Source organism: Cricetulus griseus, chromosome 5 (genome assembly GCF_003668045.3).
Source record: "Cricetulus griseus strain 17A/GY chromosome 5, alternate assembly CriGri-PICRH-1.0, whole genome shotgun sequence".
In the NCBI taxonomy this organism is placed as follows: domain Eukaryota; kingdom Metazoa; phylum Chordata; class Mammalia; order Rodentia; family Cricetidae; genus Cricetulus; species Cricetulus griseus.
This window is the reverse complement of record NC_048598.1, coordinates 147,505,374-147,523,759: the sequence shown is the minus strand read 5'-3', so window position 1 is coordinate 147,523,759 and position 18,386 is coordinate 147,505,374. Positions and strand designations below refer to the sequence as shown.

At 42.7% G+C, this 18,386-nt stretch overlaps 1 protein-coding gene across 2 annotated transcripts in view; it reads right to left on the bottom strand.

Moving 5' to 3' along the window:
- Snx6 (sorting nexin 6) overlaps positions 1 to 17,190 on the bottom strand; it is a 55,786-nt gene extending 38,596 nt beyond the window's left edge. The window contains exons 1-2 of one of the 2 annotated variants that reach the window (XM_027419712.2): positions 17,093 to 17,190; positions 16,889 to 16,936 (exon numbers count right to left, since the gene is read on the bottom strand). In XM_027419712.2, the coding sequence (XP_027275513.1) occupies positions 16,889 to 16,936; positions 17,093 to 17,098 (54 nt within the window). In that variant the 5' untranslated portion in view covers positions 17,099 to 17,190. Of the gene's footprint in view, positions 1 to 16,888; positions 16,940 to 17,092 lie in introns of both variants that reach the window. The other variant, XM_027419713.2, reaches the window with a different exon arrangement.
- Positions 17,191 to 18,386: the final 1,196 nt, after the last annotated feature.

The window sequence follows — 18,386 nt, the reverse complement described above, 5'->3', positions numbered from 1 at the left end:
GATGAGCCATCTTTCCAGTCCCCCTTTCTCTTTTTAAAAAGATAGTAGGTTGCCCTCAAACTTGTGATCTTCCTGTATCTGCCTTCTGAGGGCTGGAACTAAAAAAGTGTGCATCACCAAACCTGGCTCTGTGTACTTGTATGTAACTTCATTCTCCTTCCAACAATAAGACAACACAAAACCAAAACAGATAAGGGCATGAACTCTTCTGAGGTCCCAGCACTCAGAAAGCTGAGGCAGAATGATAAACACAAGACCAGTTTGGACTACATAGCTAGACCCCAACTTAATCTCTACCATCAAAAATGTAAGGAATCTTTTTACTTTTTGGTTTGTTTTTTAATCCATGTCCAAACCACTTTAAAAATAATTACTGTGGCAGGCTGGCTAATGGCTCCTAAAAGTATCTCTACCCAAATCTGCAATCTGTGAATGGGCCTTATGTGGACAAGAAGCCTTTGCAGATTTGATTCAATTAAAGAGTTCTGAGATGAGATTATTCTGGTTCATCTAGGTATGCCTTTAATCTTTAAAGACAAACAACTCCAAATGATGGGCCCAGTCCTTTGGAGGCAGAAGTGGGTGGAGCTCTGTGCTCTATAAGTTACAGGCAACCTGATCTACAGATCAAGTTTCAAGCCAGCCAGGGCTATATAGTTTTGCAATACTGTCTCCAAACAGGACTGACTACTTCAACTGAGAGAAAGCAACATGACTACAAAGATGGGAGCACTGCAGCCACCAGTAAGGACTGAAGAGAAAGGAAAAGACCCCACAGAAGATACCTGGGTTAATGCTGATTTATTTATTTTATTTGTTTATATTTCATGTATGAGGCTGGAGAAATTGGCTCAGTGGTTATGAGCACTGGCTGTTCTTCTAGAGGACCTGGATTCAATTCCCAGCACCCATGTGGCAGCTCACAGCTCACAACTGTAACTCCAGTTCTAGGAGATCTGACACCCTCACACAGACATGGTGGCAAAACACCAATGCATGTGAAATACAAATATATTTTATGTATGAGTGCTCTGCATGTATACCTACAGGCCAGCAGAGGGCACCAGATCCTATTAAGATAGTTGTGAGCCACCATGTGGTTACTGGGAATTAATGATGGACCTCTGGAAGAGCAGCCAATGCTGTTCTTAACTGCTGAACTATCTCTCAGCCCCTAATACTGATTTCTAACTTACAGAATTATGAGAATAAATTGATGTTGATTTAACCCATTTGTGGTAATTTGTTGCAACACCCAGAGCAAACTAGTACATCAGGCATACAGGTTTTTGGAATAATTTTACATTTCCCTATTTTGCTCTTTTTTTTTTTTTTTTTTTTTTTAAAGCACAAGCTAGGTAGGGGTGGGTGGGGTGGGGTGTCAGGGTTGATTCTTGCACATGGTAAGGAAGTGCTCTACTACTGAGCTACATCCCCAGTTCACTTTTCCTCATCTGTCATAGTTTCTTTTTCTTTCTTTTTTAAAGATTTTATGTATTTATTATGCATACAGTCTTCTGCCTGCATAGGGCACCAGATCTCACTCAAGGTGGCTGTGAGCCACCATGTGGTTGCTGGGAATTGAACTCAGAACCTCTGGAAGAACAGTCAGTGCTCTTAACCTCTGCTCCAGCCCTTCCTTCCCTCCCTCCCTCCCTTCTTTCTTTTTTTTTTTTTTGGTTTTTCCAGACAGGGCTTCTCTGTAGTTTTGGAGCCTATGCTGGAACTCGCTCTGTAGACCAGGCTGGCCTCAAACTCACAGAGATCTGCCTGCCTCTGCCTCCCGAGAGTTGGGATTAAAGGTCTGAACCACCAATACCCGACCAGCTGTCAGGTTTTCATTGCCTAGATTAGCATTTCCCAAACACAACTGCTCAGAATCAACCTGACACCAGGTGTGTTGGTGCACATCTGTAATCGCAGGAGGTACAAAAGGAGTGAGTTTGAGGCCAGCTTAGGTTACATACTGAGCAATGGGCCAGTCTGACATACATGCTAGGACCCTGTCCCAGAAAACAGAGATTACTGAAGATTATTAAAGTAATTTTTTCTTTCACTTCCCCTTCTTTCAGTATCAAATACAATGCCCTCCCCCTTTATGGACAGCACAATGCTTGGCTTTTCCTTGTTTGTTCTAAGTTTTCACTATAGCCCAGGCTGACCTTGAATTCAAGGACTCCTAAGTGCTGGCCTTTATAGGTATGATGGTATTATAGGCACCTACCATCATGCCAGCTAACAACTGTCATTTTGATTCTTCAATCTCTATAAATATCCCTGTGGCACATAATGAATACTTATTAATCCAGTGGCTCTCAGCCTTCCTAATACAGTTCCTCATGCTGTGTCGCTTGACTCCACAACCATAAAATTATTTCACCGCTTTTTTTTTTCCCCTTGGTTTTTCGAGACAGGGTTTCTCTGGATAGCTTTTGGAGCTGGTACTGGAACTCGCTTTGTAGACTAGGCTGGCCTCCAACTCAGAGATCCACCTGCCTCAGTCTGCCAAGTGGCGGGACTAAAGGCACACGCCACCAACGCCTGGCTCATTGGTACTTCTTAACTGGAATTTTGCTGCTATTATGAATCATAATGTAAATATGTGTTTTCTGATGGTCTTAGGTGACCCCTGTGAAAGGGTTGTTCAACCCCCAAAAGGGGTCTCAGCCACAAGTTGAGAAATATTTAGTCCATGATTCAAATTTTTAGGTAAAATTTACATATAATATACAAGTCTTAAAATTTGAAGTCTTAACAAACACACATGTTGCAAAATGTCAAAGTGAAATAATGAACATTTCTATCACTTCCAGAGAGTCCTTTGTGCCCCTTTAACAAAGTCAACTTTTCTGCTGTTAGTCTTGTGTGTGGCTTATGCATATGTAAGGAGATGCTTGTGCTGTGAAGGCAAATGCCAATGTCAAGTGTCGTCCTCTGTCACTCTCCACCACATTTGGTTTTGCTTGGGATAAGGTATCACTGTATAGCCCTGGCTACACTGGAACTTGCAATGTAGATCAGGCTAGGATCCCCTCCCAAGAGCTACAATTAAAGGAGTATGACATCATGCCCAGCTCATCATATTTTTTGAGATAGCATCTCTCACTAAACCTGAAGCTGGCAGTTTCGGCTAGCCTGTATGGTCAACCACCTCCTAGGATCTACCTGTCTATGTCCACCCAGCCAGTTCGGAGTCACAAACATTCACTGCCATGTCTAACTTGTTTTTTCAGCAGGTTCCAGGAATCTGAACTGAGATCCTCAAGCCTAGATTTTCAAGGTTGTGCAGCAAGAACCTCACCTGGTGAGTCGTCCCCCTGCCCTAGTTAACTTGCTAACTTTTCTGTCACTTCTCTTTTGCATATTATTAAAGCATATTATACTTTTCACTAATGCCTTAACAGTGATTAATTCAATCTACCATGTCTTTTTCACTCTTTAAAAATTGGAGTTTACCACTCATTCCAAAAGCAATACCTAGTTTTAGAACTGATCTTAGAAAGTGCATGCCAGCTGGGTGGTGGTGGCACATGTCTTTAATCCTAGAACTTTGGAGGCAGAGGCAGGTGAATCTCTGAATTCAAGGCCAGCCTGGTCCAGGGGTACACAGAAATAGCCTGGCTGGGAAAACCAAAAGAAAGGGGAGTACAAACCAGTCTCCGGTGCTGAAACTTTTCTCAGCTCTTCATGACACAAATGCAACACTGACCCCCTTCTTTCATTTGTATTTCATCACCAATACAAAATACCACCCAGAGGGCTCCTTCCTATAGATTCTTCCTATAGTTAGTTTCTGCATTCACCATGCACCCCAGTAATTACTTCCCAGTTCCTGAGCACACAGAAAGGTAGACATAAAGGATTGTTTTACATGACAAGAAGTTGCTCTTCACATAATAAGACTTTTTACAAGTCCTGTTAATAATAACCAAGGTAACAGGAAAGTCAGTCTCTAAAATGAAAGTCCCCGTGCTTCCTTACCTCAGGCAGCACTGTATCATAAAATAAAATCACTCCCACATCAGCACAAAGTTTAGCTGAAAGTTAATTTGCTAAATTGCTTTAATGCATTTTCTCCTGGTTTTTGAGATATGGTTTCTGTAACAGCCCTGAGTGTTTTGGAGCTTGCTCTGTAGACCAGGCTGGCCTCAAACTCACAAGACATCTACCTGCTTCTGCCTCCCCAGTGCTAGAATTAAAGGTGTTCATCAACCCAACCCACCCCCGTTGTTCAGTGCATATTTTTATATTTTAACATACAGAAATAGAGCTTTTCAGGTTTTTTGTTTTATTTATTCATTTATTTTTGTTTTTGGAGACAGGATTTCTCTGTATTGCTTTAGAATCTGTCCTGGAACTTGCTCTGTAGACCAGGCTGGCCTTGAACTCACAGAGATCATTCTGCCTCTGCCTCCCAAGCACTGGGATTAAAGGCGTTCGCCACCAACACCAGGCAGAAATAGATCTTTCACTCAATGGAAAAACTACATTTTAACTATATTTTCTTTTTTTTTGGTATTACACTGAAAAAAACTTTAAAACATTATATTGTAAGTTTTATGGTAATTACACAAATTATACAGATTTCCCAGGTACTCTTTTCCATTTTGGGGATGGGGGGAGGGAAAGTAACTTTAGAAGTGTTTATGAAAGGAAAGACTTCATGCAAACAACCTGTGATCACCAACATTTAATTAAATTTTTCCAACTAGTGAGTTCAGTCTCAAGAACTTTCTAATTAGACTTTAACTGGTTTAATCTTTATTTGGACCAATAAACTTTGTACTTTTTTTAGTTAAAGACTGAACAGGTTACACATTTGTGTTGTTCATAAGAAAGACAAGAACACAAAATGTGTATTAAGCAAAAAATACAGTATCATTAAAAATAATGTAAAGAGCCGGGCGTTGGTGGCAGATGCCTTTAATCCCAGCACTTGGGAGGCAGGAGCAGGAGGATCTATGTGAGTTTGAGACCGCCCTGGTCTATAAGAGCTAGTTCCAGGACAGCCTCCGAAGCCACAGAGAAACCCTGTCTTGAAAATAATAATAATAATAATAATAATAATAATAATAATATTAATAATAATTTAAAGGCCAGGGAGGTAGGTGGCACACACCTTTAATTTGAACACTGGAGGCAGAGTCAGGCAGATCTCTGAGAATTCCAGCCTGGTCTACACAGCAAGCTCTGTCTCAAAAGATACATACAAATAAGTAAATAATACAAAAATATAAAGATCTTAGGCTGGAGAGATGGTTCAACTACTTAAAGTAACTGCTATTCTTCCAGAAGACAGAGGACAGGAATTTGATTTTTAGTACCCACATGACAGTGACAACCATTGAGAACCAGCTCGAGTTAGCTTCCAAGGGTATCTGCACTGCAGGAGCTTGCACAAGCATGTACACATGAGCTCGAGCGCGCGTGCACACACATGCATGCACACACACACACACTTTATAATACTAATGATGATCATTTAAAGACTCTAAGTCAGGTATGGTGGTGCACACATCTCAGCTTTTGGGGGGTGGAGTCCCGAGAATCCCAAGTTCAAGGTCATTCTTATCTATATAGGAAGCTAAGGCCAGCCTGTGCTATGCAAGACCCTGCCTCAAAGCACCAGAACATGAAAAGAAAAAGATGGTGACGGGTAGAGGTGCTTGTGGTCCAGTCCCATGACCTGAGTCTGATCCCTGGAACCCACATAGTGGAAGGAGGACTTCAGCAAGTTGTTATACACTTGTGTGCACACACAAGATACATAAAAAAGCATTAGCAAATGTATAGAGGTACATGAGAAAGAAAAAACAACCAACTACTGTAATCTGTTGGAAATTGTAAGTTCTTGCTTCTTTTTCCTTCTTCAATCGTTCCTTATAGATCCACCACTACAATCTCATTACTCTAGATAACAGTCCTGTGTTCAAAAGGGTTCCATTCCACTTGGAAAAGCCCAAGTCCTTACAGCAGCCCACCAGAAATTCTAAAATCTCCCCTCACACCATCCCTAATTCAATATGCCTGTGGCTCACTGCAGTCTGCCAGGTCTCCCAGTCATCTCTAGAACACACAAGCAAACTGTTACTTCAGGATTCTTTGCATAATGAAAACCTATGCTTTCTATTCTAAGTAAAGCTGTGTGTGTGTGTGTGTGTGTGTGTGTGTGTGTGTGTGTGTGTGTGTACAAACACCATGCAACAGTTCTCTCCTGCCATGTGGGTCCTGGATTGAACTCTGATCATAAGGCTTAGTAGCAAATATCTTTACTTGCTGAGCCGTTTTGCTAGCCCCTAAAATTGTCTTATATATTCTGGTTAAAGAGCTGGCTTAGCAATTAAATGCACTTGCTGTTTCTGGACACAGGTTCAGTTCCTACTACCTATGTGGCAGCTTACAGCTGTCCTTAACTCCTGTTCAAGGGGCTCTACCACTCTCTTCTTACCTCGGCATTTATCAGGAACACACAAAGTAAACTTACTCTTTTTTTTTTGTAGAAAGTTATGGGGGAAGGGAGGAAAAGAAGGGAAGAGAGGGGAGAGAAAAGAGAGAGACAGAGAGCAACAAAGTAAACTTACATACACGCAAGAAAAACATTTACTCATACACACTAAATAAAAATAAATCTTAGCTGGAGCATAGGTGGCAAAGGCCTTTAATCCCAGTAGTTGGGAGGCAGAGACAGGTAGATTTCTGTGAGTTTGAGGCCAGCCTGGTCTACATAGCTAGTTCTAGGACAGCCATGACTACGCAAAGAAACTCTGTCTTGAAAAATAAACAAATGAGTTCTTTAAAATTAAACTAAGTGAGGTCTGGTGGGATATGCCTTTAATTCCAGCACACAGGAGGCCAGCCAAAGCTACATAGTGACACCCTGTCTCAAAAAACCCAAACTAAATAAATAAAATAGAAACACCTTTTGCATAAAAGTAGAAGGGAGGGGCTAGTTGGATAGAGGATGGGGCTCATGGGAGTGAGTAGGGGTACATAAGAGGGTGATGAATGGCGAATATGCTCAAATACACTAAATATATCTATCAAAATTTTATGAAGTGGGCCAGAGAGATGCTCGGTGGGTAATGGCACTTACCACCAAGCATGATGACCTACACTGGCTCAGTAAAAGAAAACTGGCTCCTGCAAGTTTTTCTCTATTTCCACAAGTACACTGTGGCATGAGTGTGCCTCTTTCCTCCCTTACACAGAAAATAAATACATATAATCAAAAACAGCCAGGCATGGTGGCACATATCTTTAATCCCAGCATTTTGGAGATGGATTTCTGAGTTCCAGGACAGCCAGAGCTACACAGAGAAACCCTGCCTCAAAAACCAAAATAAATAAATAAATAAAAAGAAGGGTCTAGAGAGATAGCTCAGCAGTTAAGAGCACTGGCTGCTCTTCCAGAAGACCCAGGTTCAATTCCCAGCCCCACACAACAGCTTACAACTGTCTGTAACTCTAGTTCCAGAGAATCCTACACCCAATGTGCTCACGCGCATACACACGCGCATACACACACACAATATATTTTAAAAAATAAATAAATGAAAAGAGAAAGAAAATTCTATAATGAAGCTGGACACCAGTACTTGTACTTAGGAGACAGAGGCAAATGAATCTCTGTGAGTTTGAGAGCAGCCTGGTCTACAAAGTGAGTTCCAGGACAGCTAGGACTGTAACACAGAGAAACCCTGCCTGGAAAAACCAATAACAATAACAACAAAAAGCCACAATGAAACCTATTGTTATGTATGCTAATAAAAAAAAACTTATTTTTAAAGTATTTTTGTGCATCAATCTGATAGTAATTTCCCTGTATAATACATTCATGTAGCTAAGTCTCTAACTTTTACTAACCAGATCAAGTTGCTAGCATTTGTTGGTATAAGTGAGCATCATAATTATTGCAAGTTGAGTTTCAGCCAAATACACGCATAGAACAGAGTCTAGAATGTATGCTAATTTCAGTTATGTATGTTTAACTTTTACAAAAATAAAGTGCTTTTAAAACAAATAAAATAGGGCTGGAGAGACATCTCAGTAGTTAAGAGCACTCAACTGCTCCTGTGAAAGACCCAAGTCCAGTTCTCAGCACACAGGTCCAGAGGCTTACAACTGCCTCAACCTCCGGCTCCAGGGGATCTAGTGTCCCCTTATAACCTCTGAACTCATGCACCCATACCTACACCAAGAAATACATATAACATGTAATTAAAATAACAAAAATGAATCTTGTCTGGCACTGGTTGGCTTCTCCATCCCAGGACTCTGCCTTCTTCTTAAAAAAAAAAAAAAAAAAAAAAAAAAAAAAAAAAAAAAAAAAAAAAAGAATTTATTAGTATACAGTATTACTGTATTACAGTATACAGTATTATGCCTATATGTATGCCTACAGGCCATAAGAGGGCACCAGATCTCATTACAGATGGTTGTGATCCACTATGTGGTTGCTGGGAATTGAACTCAGGACCGCTGGAAGAGCAGCCAGTGCTCTTAACCTCTGAGTCATCTCTCCAGCCCTAGCTCTGCCTTATATACCTCAGCTGCTATGCTCCAGTTGCCTACTAACACTTTCTTTGCTTTTCTGAAAGGAAGCATCAATCCTCTCTCCTCGTTAAGAGTAAGCTACAGTACTGTTAGCATCTAAACATATGTATTTCCTAGGTTAGACCCCTCAGCACCCCCCAGAGCCTGCAGCGTTTGCCATTACGGACTTTATGTTCAAACTTCTAGTCATACCTATCTTGGCAACCTCCACCTCAGTAAGATCAGGCACTCCAAGAAGAACCAAAGTACCCTCAGATTATCCTTTCTACCAGCAGTCTTCCCCTTTCTCTCAGACTTTACAAAATAATAGATCAATATTCAGGAGTTAGCTCATTTTGGTGACAACAAAGAGGTTACGAGTCCAGACTCTGGAGCTCAATAGTATGTGTCTGACTACAGCTCCTTTAAGCTGTATACGACTGTAACCAGTTATTTAATCTTTCTCAGTCTGTGTAAATGTGTAAATACTGTACAGGCAAAAAGATAATGCAAATATTTGTACCAGTTTTAAAAATACCATTTCCACACCAGGCATGGTGGCAAAGGCCTTTAATTCCAGTACTCAGGAGGCAGAGGCAGGTAGATCTCTGAGTTTGAAGTCAGCCTAGTCTACAGGACAACCAGGGCTACACAGAGAAATCTTGTCTAAAAAACAAAGTGCAAGTCCCAGTCAAAAAAAAAAAGTGTGAGGAGCAGCCCACAAGCATTTAAATATACACAGTACACCACGGGCAGAGGAGCTACCGCAAAGACAAGCAAAGTTTGTGTGGGGTGGGGTGGGCGTGACATGGACTAGCCAGCCCCAAGGGTTGTCAACAGTGGTGACTACAGCACTAAGATGTTTGGGCCTTACCCCAAAAGAAACGGGATACAAGGAAGTACTCTTGGAAAGGGAAATGATTTAATAATTTTAATTATGAAACGTTATAATGGGTATTGCTACAATCCTGAAAAACACCAAAGCCATGAAAAGAAAAATAGGGCAGGGCCAATGAGACGCTTCAGTGGATGAAGGTACTTGCCACTTGTGCTGGGTTTTGTCAGCTTAATACAAATTAAGAGTCACTGTGGAGAAAGGGGAACACTCCTCCACTGCTGGTGGGAGTGCCAACTTGTACAGCCACTTCGGAAATCGGTATGGTGATTCCTCGGGAAAATGGGAATCAGCCTACCACAAGATCCAGCAATTCCACTCTTAGGTATATACCCAAAAGATGCACATTCATACAACAAGGACATATGTTCAACGATGTTCATAGCAGCACTATTTGTAATAGCCAGACACTGGAAGCAGCCTAGATGCCCCTCAACCGAAGAATGGATAGAGAAAATGTGGTACATTTACACAATGGAGTACTACTCAGTGGAAAATAAATGGAATCTTGAAATTTGTAGACAAATGGATGGAACTAGAAGAAACTATTCTGAGTGAGGTAACCCAGTCACAAAAAGACAAATATGGTATGTACTCACTCATATATGGATTTTAGACATGGAGCAGGGGATGTCCAGCCTACAATCCACACCACCAGAGAGGCTAAAAAACAGGGAGGACCTTAAGAGAGACATGCATGGTACCCTGAGAAGGGAAAGAGGGCAGGATCTCCTGAACGATTTTGGTCAGTGATTTATACAATAGACAGTAAACTTGAACAGCACTCAACAATGAGTCTGATGACCTATCCTTGGAGCCCATGTAAAGATGGAAAAAAGAACCAACTTAATGAAGTTGTCCTCTAATCTCCACACTTCCAGTAACAATAAATAAAAGTTTTAAATTTTTTAAAGAGAGCAAATATTCCCAAGGATAAACTAAGCTGGCCTCAGTGACTGTTCTGATATGAGGATGAAATATCTGTATGATTCAGAGGTTCTTTGCCCACGTGGAAAATGATTCCACTAAGATAAGGAATGAAGAGGAGCAGCAGGACTAGGAGTCCAGAAGATGCCGTCACCCCACCTAAAGTCAGTTTTTTAAAAAACAGCATACCATTTAGAATTGAAACCACATGCTGAGACATTAGGCCTTCACTCTCACATGCACTGCACATCAAAACAAAGAGCTCATTTGTTTATTACTATGTTCATTTCTCTGCATGTGGCTTCTAAAGAGCAGGGCTGAAGTAAACAAAGCTCAGCCAATAGCTTCCAATACTGTCAAGTTTTGTTTCCTTTTTTAACTTTTTGGGGGTAGGGAAACACACTGAGATAGGGTCTCACACTCTAGCCTAGGCTTACCTCAAACTGGTCATCCCCCAACCTCCGCTCTCCCAAAAGCATGGATTATAGGTGTGTATCACCATATCTAGCTAATGCTATTTTATTCTTTCTAGTTGCCACAAAACATTTTCTTCGTGTCTTAAGAGCCTATCTTGATAAAAAAAAAAAAAAAATACTATGATGAGCTGGGAGTGCAGACCTATGCCTTTAACCCCAGCACTTGGAAGAGACAGAGATTAGAACCCAGACCGATCTAGATTGAGTTCCTGGACAGCTAGGGCTGTCACACAGAAAACCCTATCTCAAAAAACAAAATAAGCCTTTAATCCCAGCACTCAGGAGGCAGAGGCAGGTAGATTTCTGTGAGTTTGAGGCCAGCCTGGTCTACAGAGTACCAGGACAGGCTCCAAAGCAATACAGAAAAACCCTGTCTCGAGAAAAAAAAAAAAAAAAAAGAAAAAATAAATAAAAAAATAAAAACACCATGATGAAAACCTATGTCTGCTTTAAGACATTTAAAATACTGGCTATAGTTTTTCCTACTTGTTGCTCTGTAAACCTGCTTTATTTCTGGATCTGTGATCTGCCTCTCTTTGCAACATGGATCAAATGTTCAGACTTTTCTCTAAGACTCCTCTCCAAAAGCTGGATGTGGTGGTGCTCACAGGTGCTACCACGTGGGAGGAGAAAGTAGAAAAACCAAGATTTGGGGGCTATATAGAGAGACCTATCTGGAAAACAACACAAGAGACAAGGGGGAAGAAGACGGGCTGGTGCAACGGGCCAGTGGGTAAAGGAGCCAACAACCTGAGTTCCCACAGGATGGAAGGAAAGAACCGACTCCCACTGGCTGTCCTTTGCCCCCCCACACACAAAACAAACAAAATGTGAGAGAAGAGAGATTCCTTTTTCAAATGCTGAGCAAAATGACCTAAAGCAGTGATTCTAACCTTCCTAATGCTGTGAGCCTTTAATTCAGACAGGTCCTCATATTGCGATGACCCCAACCATAATATTATCTCGTAGCTACTTCATAACTGTATTTTTGCTTGATGACCTGAGTCCAACTCCAGGGACCCAGAGTCCAGGACAAAACCAACTCCTGATGATTGTCTTCAGACTTCTGCACATATAATAAAAATAAAAATGTGTAAAAACTGGGTTAGAGGGATGGCTGAGTGGTTCAGAGAGCTTGCGGCTCTTCCAGGAGACCCAAGTTTGATTCCTAACACTCTCCACACATAAACAGTAAGATAAATCCTAAAATAAACTTTGAAAATAGTTGTCCTCTCCAACCAAGAGACCCCAGAATAATTAGAGCAAGGACCCCAATTTTTGTGTTTTACTTTTCAAACATCCCAAGTGATTCTGGTCTGGGTGGACCTTTTTGTTTTTTGAGATAGGGTCTTGCTTTGTAGGCCAGACTGACTTTGAATCAGTCCTGCCTCAATTTCTGGAGTGCCATAGGCATGCATTACTACATCCAGGACACCAGGTAACTCTGTTCCAAGTATTTTCTTTTCTTGGCCAGGGGTTGAGATAGGGCTTGATTTGTAGACTAGGCTGTCCTAACACTTCATAGGTAACACAGTCTACCCTAGAACTCAAGGCAATCCTCCTGTCAAATGCTGGAATTACAGTCATGTACTACCATAACTAACCCGATGCAGAAGTATTTCAAGAATACTTTACTCACCAGGCGTTGGTGATGCACGCCTTTAATCCCAGCACTCAGGAGGCAAAGGCAGGTGGATCTCTGTGATTTCAAGGCCAGCCTGCTATACAGAGCGAGTGCCAGGATAGGTTCTAAAGCTACAGAGAAACCCTGTCTCCAAAAACAAAAACAAAAACAAAAAAAAAGAAAAGAATACTTTTACTCATGCCGGGCAGTGTTGGCACATACCTTTAATCCCAGCACTCAGGAGGCAGAGGCAGGTAAATCAGTGAGTTTGAGGCCAGCCTGGTCTACAAAAGTGAGTTCCAGGACAGCCAGGATTGTTACACAGAGGAATCCTGTCTCGGAAAAACAAAACAAAACAAACAAAATACTTTACTCTCTGCTGTGTGACACCAAACCACTGAAGTTCTTCAGAAGTTTTAAATTTCTCAACTCTAAAGGCTGGTGTGAAGCTCAGCAGGTAAAGGTGCTTGCCACCAAGCTTAATGACCTGAGGTTGATCCCAAGGGCCACCTTATCCTCTGACCCCCATAGGTATGCCCTGGCATGTATGCCCCACATAAATACATGCTCACTCTACATTTTTTCTTTCAAGACAGGGTTTCTCTGTGTAGCCCTGGCTGTCCTGGACTCTCTGTAGAGTCACAGAGACCCACCTGCCTCTTCCTCCCGAGTGCAGAAACTATGTGCCACCACCACCCAGCCATATAGACTCTAAATAACTAAATGTAAAGAGAAAAAAACGAGGCTTCAGACCAAACAGTTTGTAGTGCACTTAACACCATTTGGTTATAAATGCTGATTCACCAGTTCCACAGCACCAAAATAAGGAAGTCCTGGATGGGTGTACAGAGCCATCACCACATCCTAAAACACTTCTTTCTAGAGATTTAGGCTTTCTTCTTTTTAAGAAACATTTTACTTTTTTGCCTACAGGGTGGTGATAGAATTGGACAGGAACAGATATGTATGTGGAGAGCAAAAGTGGGCAACACAAGAAAATTGGTTTTCTCTCCATCTTCTGGACCCCAGGGATTAAGCTCAGGTCTTCAGTACTGATAGAAAGTGCCTTAACCCACGGAACCACCCTACAGTCCAAAATTTCTAACTCATGATGGTTTTTTCCTCTTAGGGGAGAGGAGATCAAACGCCAAACCACATACCAAACTGGGCAAACTACCACTGAACACCTCCAGCCTCTGTTCTATTTACACATTTCTTTTTCCACGGTCTTTCTCTTCTTTGGTTTTTCAAGACAGGCTTTCTCTGTGTAGCAGCCCTGGCTGTCCTGGAACTCTCTTTGTAGGCCAGGCTGGCCTCGAACTCACAGAGATCCACCTGCCTCTGTCTCCCAAGTGCTAGGATTAAAGGCATGGACCACCACCGCCCAGCTGTTTTTCCACTTTCATACTAAAAATTTTTACCTAGGGTACTCCTCCTTGGAACCCTTCTTACTCCCTGCAGTCTTTTTCACTTTTCCTTAATAAATCAACATTTGCTCTACTAAAAACAAATAAACTTTGTTTCCACTTATTGTCATATCTGACAATAAGCCCTGGTCAGCTGTGCTCTTTGCTTCCTGTCCCTCTAATTTTGTGACATGTGAGAAGTTCTCGGACATATCACTTAAGTACTTTCAGTTCTGCAAACAAATTTTACAAAGGCAAAAAGCCAACACAAAATATGCAGCAGAAAACATTCCACTTTTTATATCATTGATGCAAAAAATATTTTTAAAAAATTAACACTTCTGATGAACAAATCCAGTTTGCTTTTTATGGCAGACCACTAAGGCCAGTTTTTAATCTAAACAAAGCTACCTGCTTTTGGAAAACCAGTTTAACAGAGCTGAAACTAAACTCATTTCATCAATAACTGCTAGCTCCTCCCATTTTCTTTTCTTTTCCAGTACCAAGAACTGAGACCAAGGTCTTACCCATGCCAGGCAAGTACACTCACTACTGACTTACAACCCCAGTCCCTTTCCTACCTGAAATCTAAAATACACCAGGTGGTAGCATACCCCTTTAATCTTAGTACTGGGAAGGCAGAAGCAAGCACATATCTGTTGAGTTCCAGGACAGGCAGAACTACAAAGTGAGATCCTGTCTCACAACATCAAACACAACCCAAAATACAATTAGTAAATTCTGTCTTATCCAAGAATTGCACATATATATATTATACATGAACATTGTTTTGTAGTTACTAGAAGTTTTAGAAAGCAGAAATCATATGATGCTCGTATGTAAATGGAGGGAATTGATTTATCATTTACAAAAACATCTGGTTGCTACTCTCAAGTCTCCCATGATGAGTCTATAACCACACTATGAGGTCTTTGGAGCTTCCTTAGAACCCACACCCTATGCTCTTGGGTGTGTCTGTCTTTCTGAGAAAGTGGCTCTTTCTCAAACCTCATGCTTAAGTCTCTATTAAGTATCTTTATAAAACCCCATCTTGGGCCAACAAGATGGCTCAGTAAGTAAGGCGCTCGATGTGCAAGCCTAACAATCTGAGTTCAATCCCAGAACCTATGTAAAAGGTGGAAGGGAGAGCCGACTCTACAAAGTTGTTCTCTGCAGCAGAATGCATGTATGACACAAAGGCAGAAAGGAGATGATTTGGAGGGAGAAAAGGGGTCAGCATTAGTATGTGCCCCTCCATGATAATAAATGTGAAAGATTTCTGCTTCCGAGGCTGCTGAGATGACTTCAGTAGCTCAGAGTACACTGCTGAGTTCAGCTCCCAGCATCCACATCAGACTGCTCACAACCTCAGGGAACTCCAGGTTCCAGGGACCTGACCCCTTGTGGCCTCTAGAGGCATTTGCACACAGATGCACCTGCCCAGAATTAAAAATAAATCCTTAAACTCCTCTCTCCCCGGGGTCTTACTAGGTAGTCCTTGCTTACTTGGAACTGGCTATGTAAACCAGCCTGTACTCTAATTCAGAGAGCCACCCTCCTCTACCTTGCAGAAAAAAGCGTGAGCCACCTTGACCAGTTCATCAACACCTAACCTCTTACCAATACCCTGCAATCTTAGTTTTATCATCTGTAACATTAACCAACACCTATATCTCTCACATTATCTATGTAAAAGCAGAATGGAAAACAAAAGTAAAAAAACTAGGCTGGGTGGCATCTACCTGTAATAATCCACACAGAGGCAGGAAAAATGCCTTAACTTCCAGGCCAAACCAGACTACATGAAAACTGGTCTCAAAAAAAAAAAAAAAAAAAAAAAAAAGTAGGTGGTGGCTTCACAAGTGATCGCTACACTACAGAGGCAGAGGCAGGTGGATCTCTCTTTGAGACCAGCTTGGTCTACAGAGTTCCAGGACAGCAAGACAGCAAGGACTACAGAGAAAGCCTGTTGGGGGAGGGGGGGACTAAAAAATAAAGTGTGGGCTGTTAAATTAAATGGTTAAACAAATGTTAAACAAAACTTTACTTAGTGGCGATCATACATCAGAATCAGTATTTTTCAATACAGTACTTGTCCAAGGCACTACATGCATAGCTACCCTTCAAAAACAAATGGAGAGAGGGTGGGGAAGGAGTGGGAGGAAGAAATCAGAGCTGTAAACCAGGGGCAGGCCTGGGAAAAGGGCAAGAGAAAGGATACAAACTTTCAGTTCTAAGTTCTGGATACTTAATATACAGTACAGTAATCAATACTAATGTATATTTGAAACTTGCTGAGAGTAGACCAAGTGTTCTCATCAAAAAAGAAACTGAAGGGACCTGGGTGAGGCATATGCTAATTAATTTGACAATGGTAACAATTATTTCACAACCTCTGCATGCATCAAAATATCACGCCGCACATTTTTAATCTATAAATGATTATCTTGTGAGTCACATCTCAATAGAATAAAGCTAGAGAAAGGAAACAATATCCGGAGAACCAACCACCCCCCACCCCGAAAAGGATGAGGGTTGAGGGTTATACTAGAAAAAGTAAAGACATTGAAGGGCTACCGGTTCTTTGCAAAATCTGTTAGTGCACAGCTGAGATTTGCTGACTGCAAAAAAAAAAAAAAAAATCAATCACTAGAGAAGGGTAAATTTAGCCTAAATCCATACCATTCAGCAAAGAAAAGGGGAACGGAGATTCCAGAAAGCCTCAGAAACATTCCGACGGTACCTCCAGGAAAGTCTAAGGATGGGGGCGTTCCAACCTGGCCTGCACCTTGGCCACCCCACCTGCAGCGGGGCCTGGGAAGAGCAGGCTCAGCACAGGGTTGGATCGCCCGCCCAAGGCGAGCAAGCGGCCGCGGCTCCAGAAGCGCACGACCCCAGGGAAGAAGGGCTGCAGAAGGGCGGGGCGCGCGCCGCGGAGGTCGCAAGGGCGACAGCGCAGCCAGGGTCCCCTCCTCAGGCCACGGCGGGGAAGGGGCCGGGATCCTACGCGACAGAAAGCACAACTTACTCCGCGGTCTTCCTCCGAGAGGAAGTCGGGGCCGTCATCCAGGCCTTCCTGCTGAGTCCGCGGGCCCGGCGCACCGAGGGGGAGGAGGGGAATAAGGGAGACACAAAGAGAGACATTAGCGCCCGGCCCGCGCCGTCCCCGCGCCCGCCCGCCGCCCGCCGCCCCACCGCGCGCCCCGGGTTCGGCGCCGCCGTGAACACCCACCATCATGGCTGCTTCGGGTCCAGGGCTTCGCGCAGACGCACAAGCGAGGCCACGAAACGAGCTGGCCGAGAGGGTGGGGCTGGAGGGAGGAGCCTGGCTCCAGCCCCGCCCCTGACTTCAGGACGGCAGAGGGGTGGGGGTGTCCCTGAAGGAGAAAGGACACTGCATGCTTTGCTCCAGGTAGGAGGGAGGGTCCGGAGCCACCGGCAGCCGCTTTCTGCTGGCTAGCTCAGGCTTGGGAAGGCCCCAGGGCCACCAGGAGAGCCGATCAGATCCCTGGCCCCGAGGGCCCAGAAAAACTGTGCAAGCATCCTCAGGAAGCCACAGTGAATATTCTTGTCTTTGTATTGAGCTACATGATGATTAATCACCATTAATACCACACTGCCTGTGGAAGTTTGAGGAACCGAGGAACAGTTAGCAGACAGGGGCTATAATCAAGATTTTACTGCTGGGGAAGTAATAACTACCTCAGCTTTGGGGTGCTAATGACTGAGCACTATAAAAATGAGCTGTTCTCATAACAAGACTGTTCCTTGCCTTTATAATAAGAAATAAACCCAGACTTGCTCTAACTGTCCAGCTGGATAGCACCAAACCAGTAGTATCCATAGGCGCTTCAAAACAAGAAAATAATTTCTTGAGCCAAGCAGTGAGGAAAGGTAAGTGAGGTACTTGCTGCTAAGCCTAAGGACCTGAGTTCAATTCCCAGGACTGATCCACAAGGTAGAAAGTTACTGCACCTTGTTCTTTAGCATACACACACACACACACACACACACACAGAGAGAGAGAGAGAGAGAGAGAGAGAGAGAGAGAGAGAGACAGACAGAGACAGACAGAGACAGAGAGAGAGACAGACAGAGAGTGACAGAGGAGAAATACATTTTTTTTGGTTTTTTGAGACAGGGTTACTCTGTGGCTTTGGAGGCTGTCCTGGAACTAGTTTTTGTAAACCAGGCTGGTCTCGAACTCACAGAGATCCGCCTGCCTCTGCCTCCCAAGTGCTGGGACTAAAGGAGTGAGCCACCAATGCCCGGCTGAGAAATACAATTTTAAAAGAAAAGAATTCTAACATAATGCCTGTCACTTTTACAAAGGAACATTCACACAATCCTTATGTCCCCATTCATTTAATGACATCAGCACCTTCAATGTTTAAGCCAGAAACCTATCCTATTCAAACCCTTTATCTTCCTCACTCCTCAAATCCAACCAAATACCATTATGTCTACAGTTGATTCATTTTTCCACCTCCCTTCCTAAATATACACGTATCAATCCCCTGGCCACA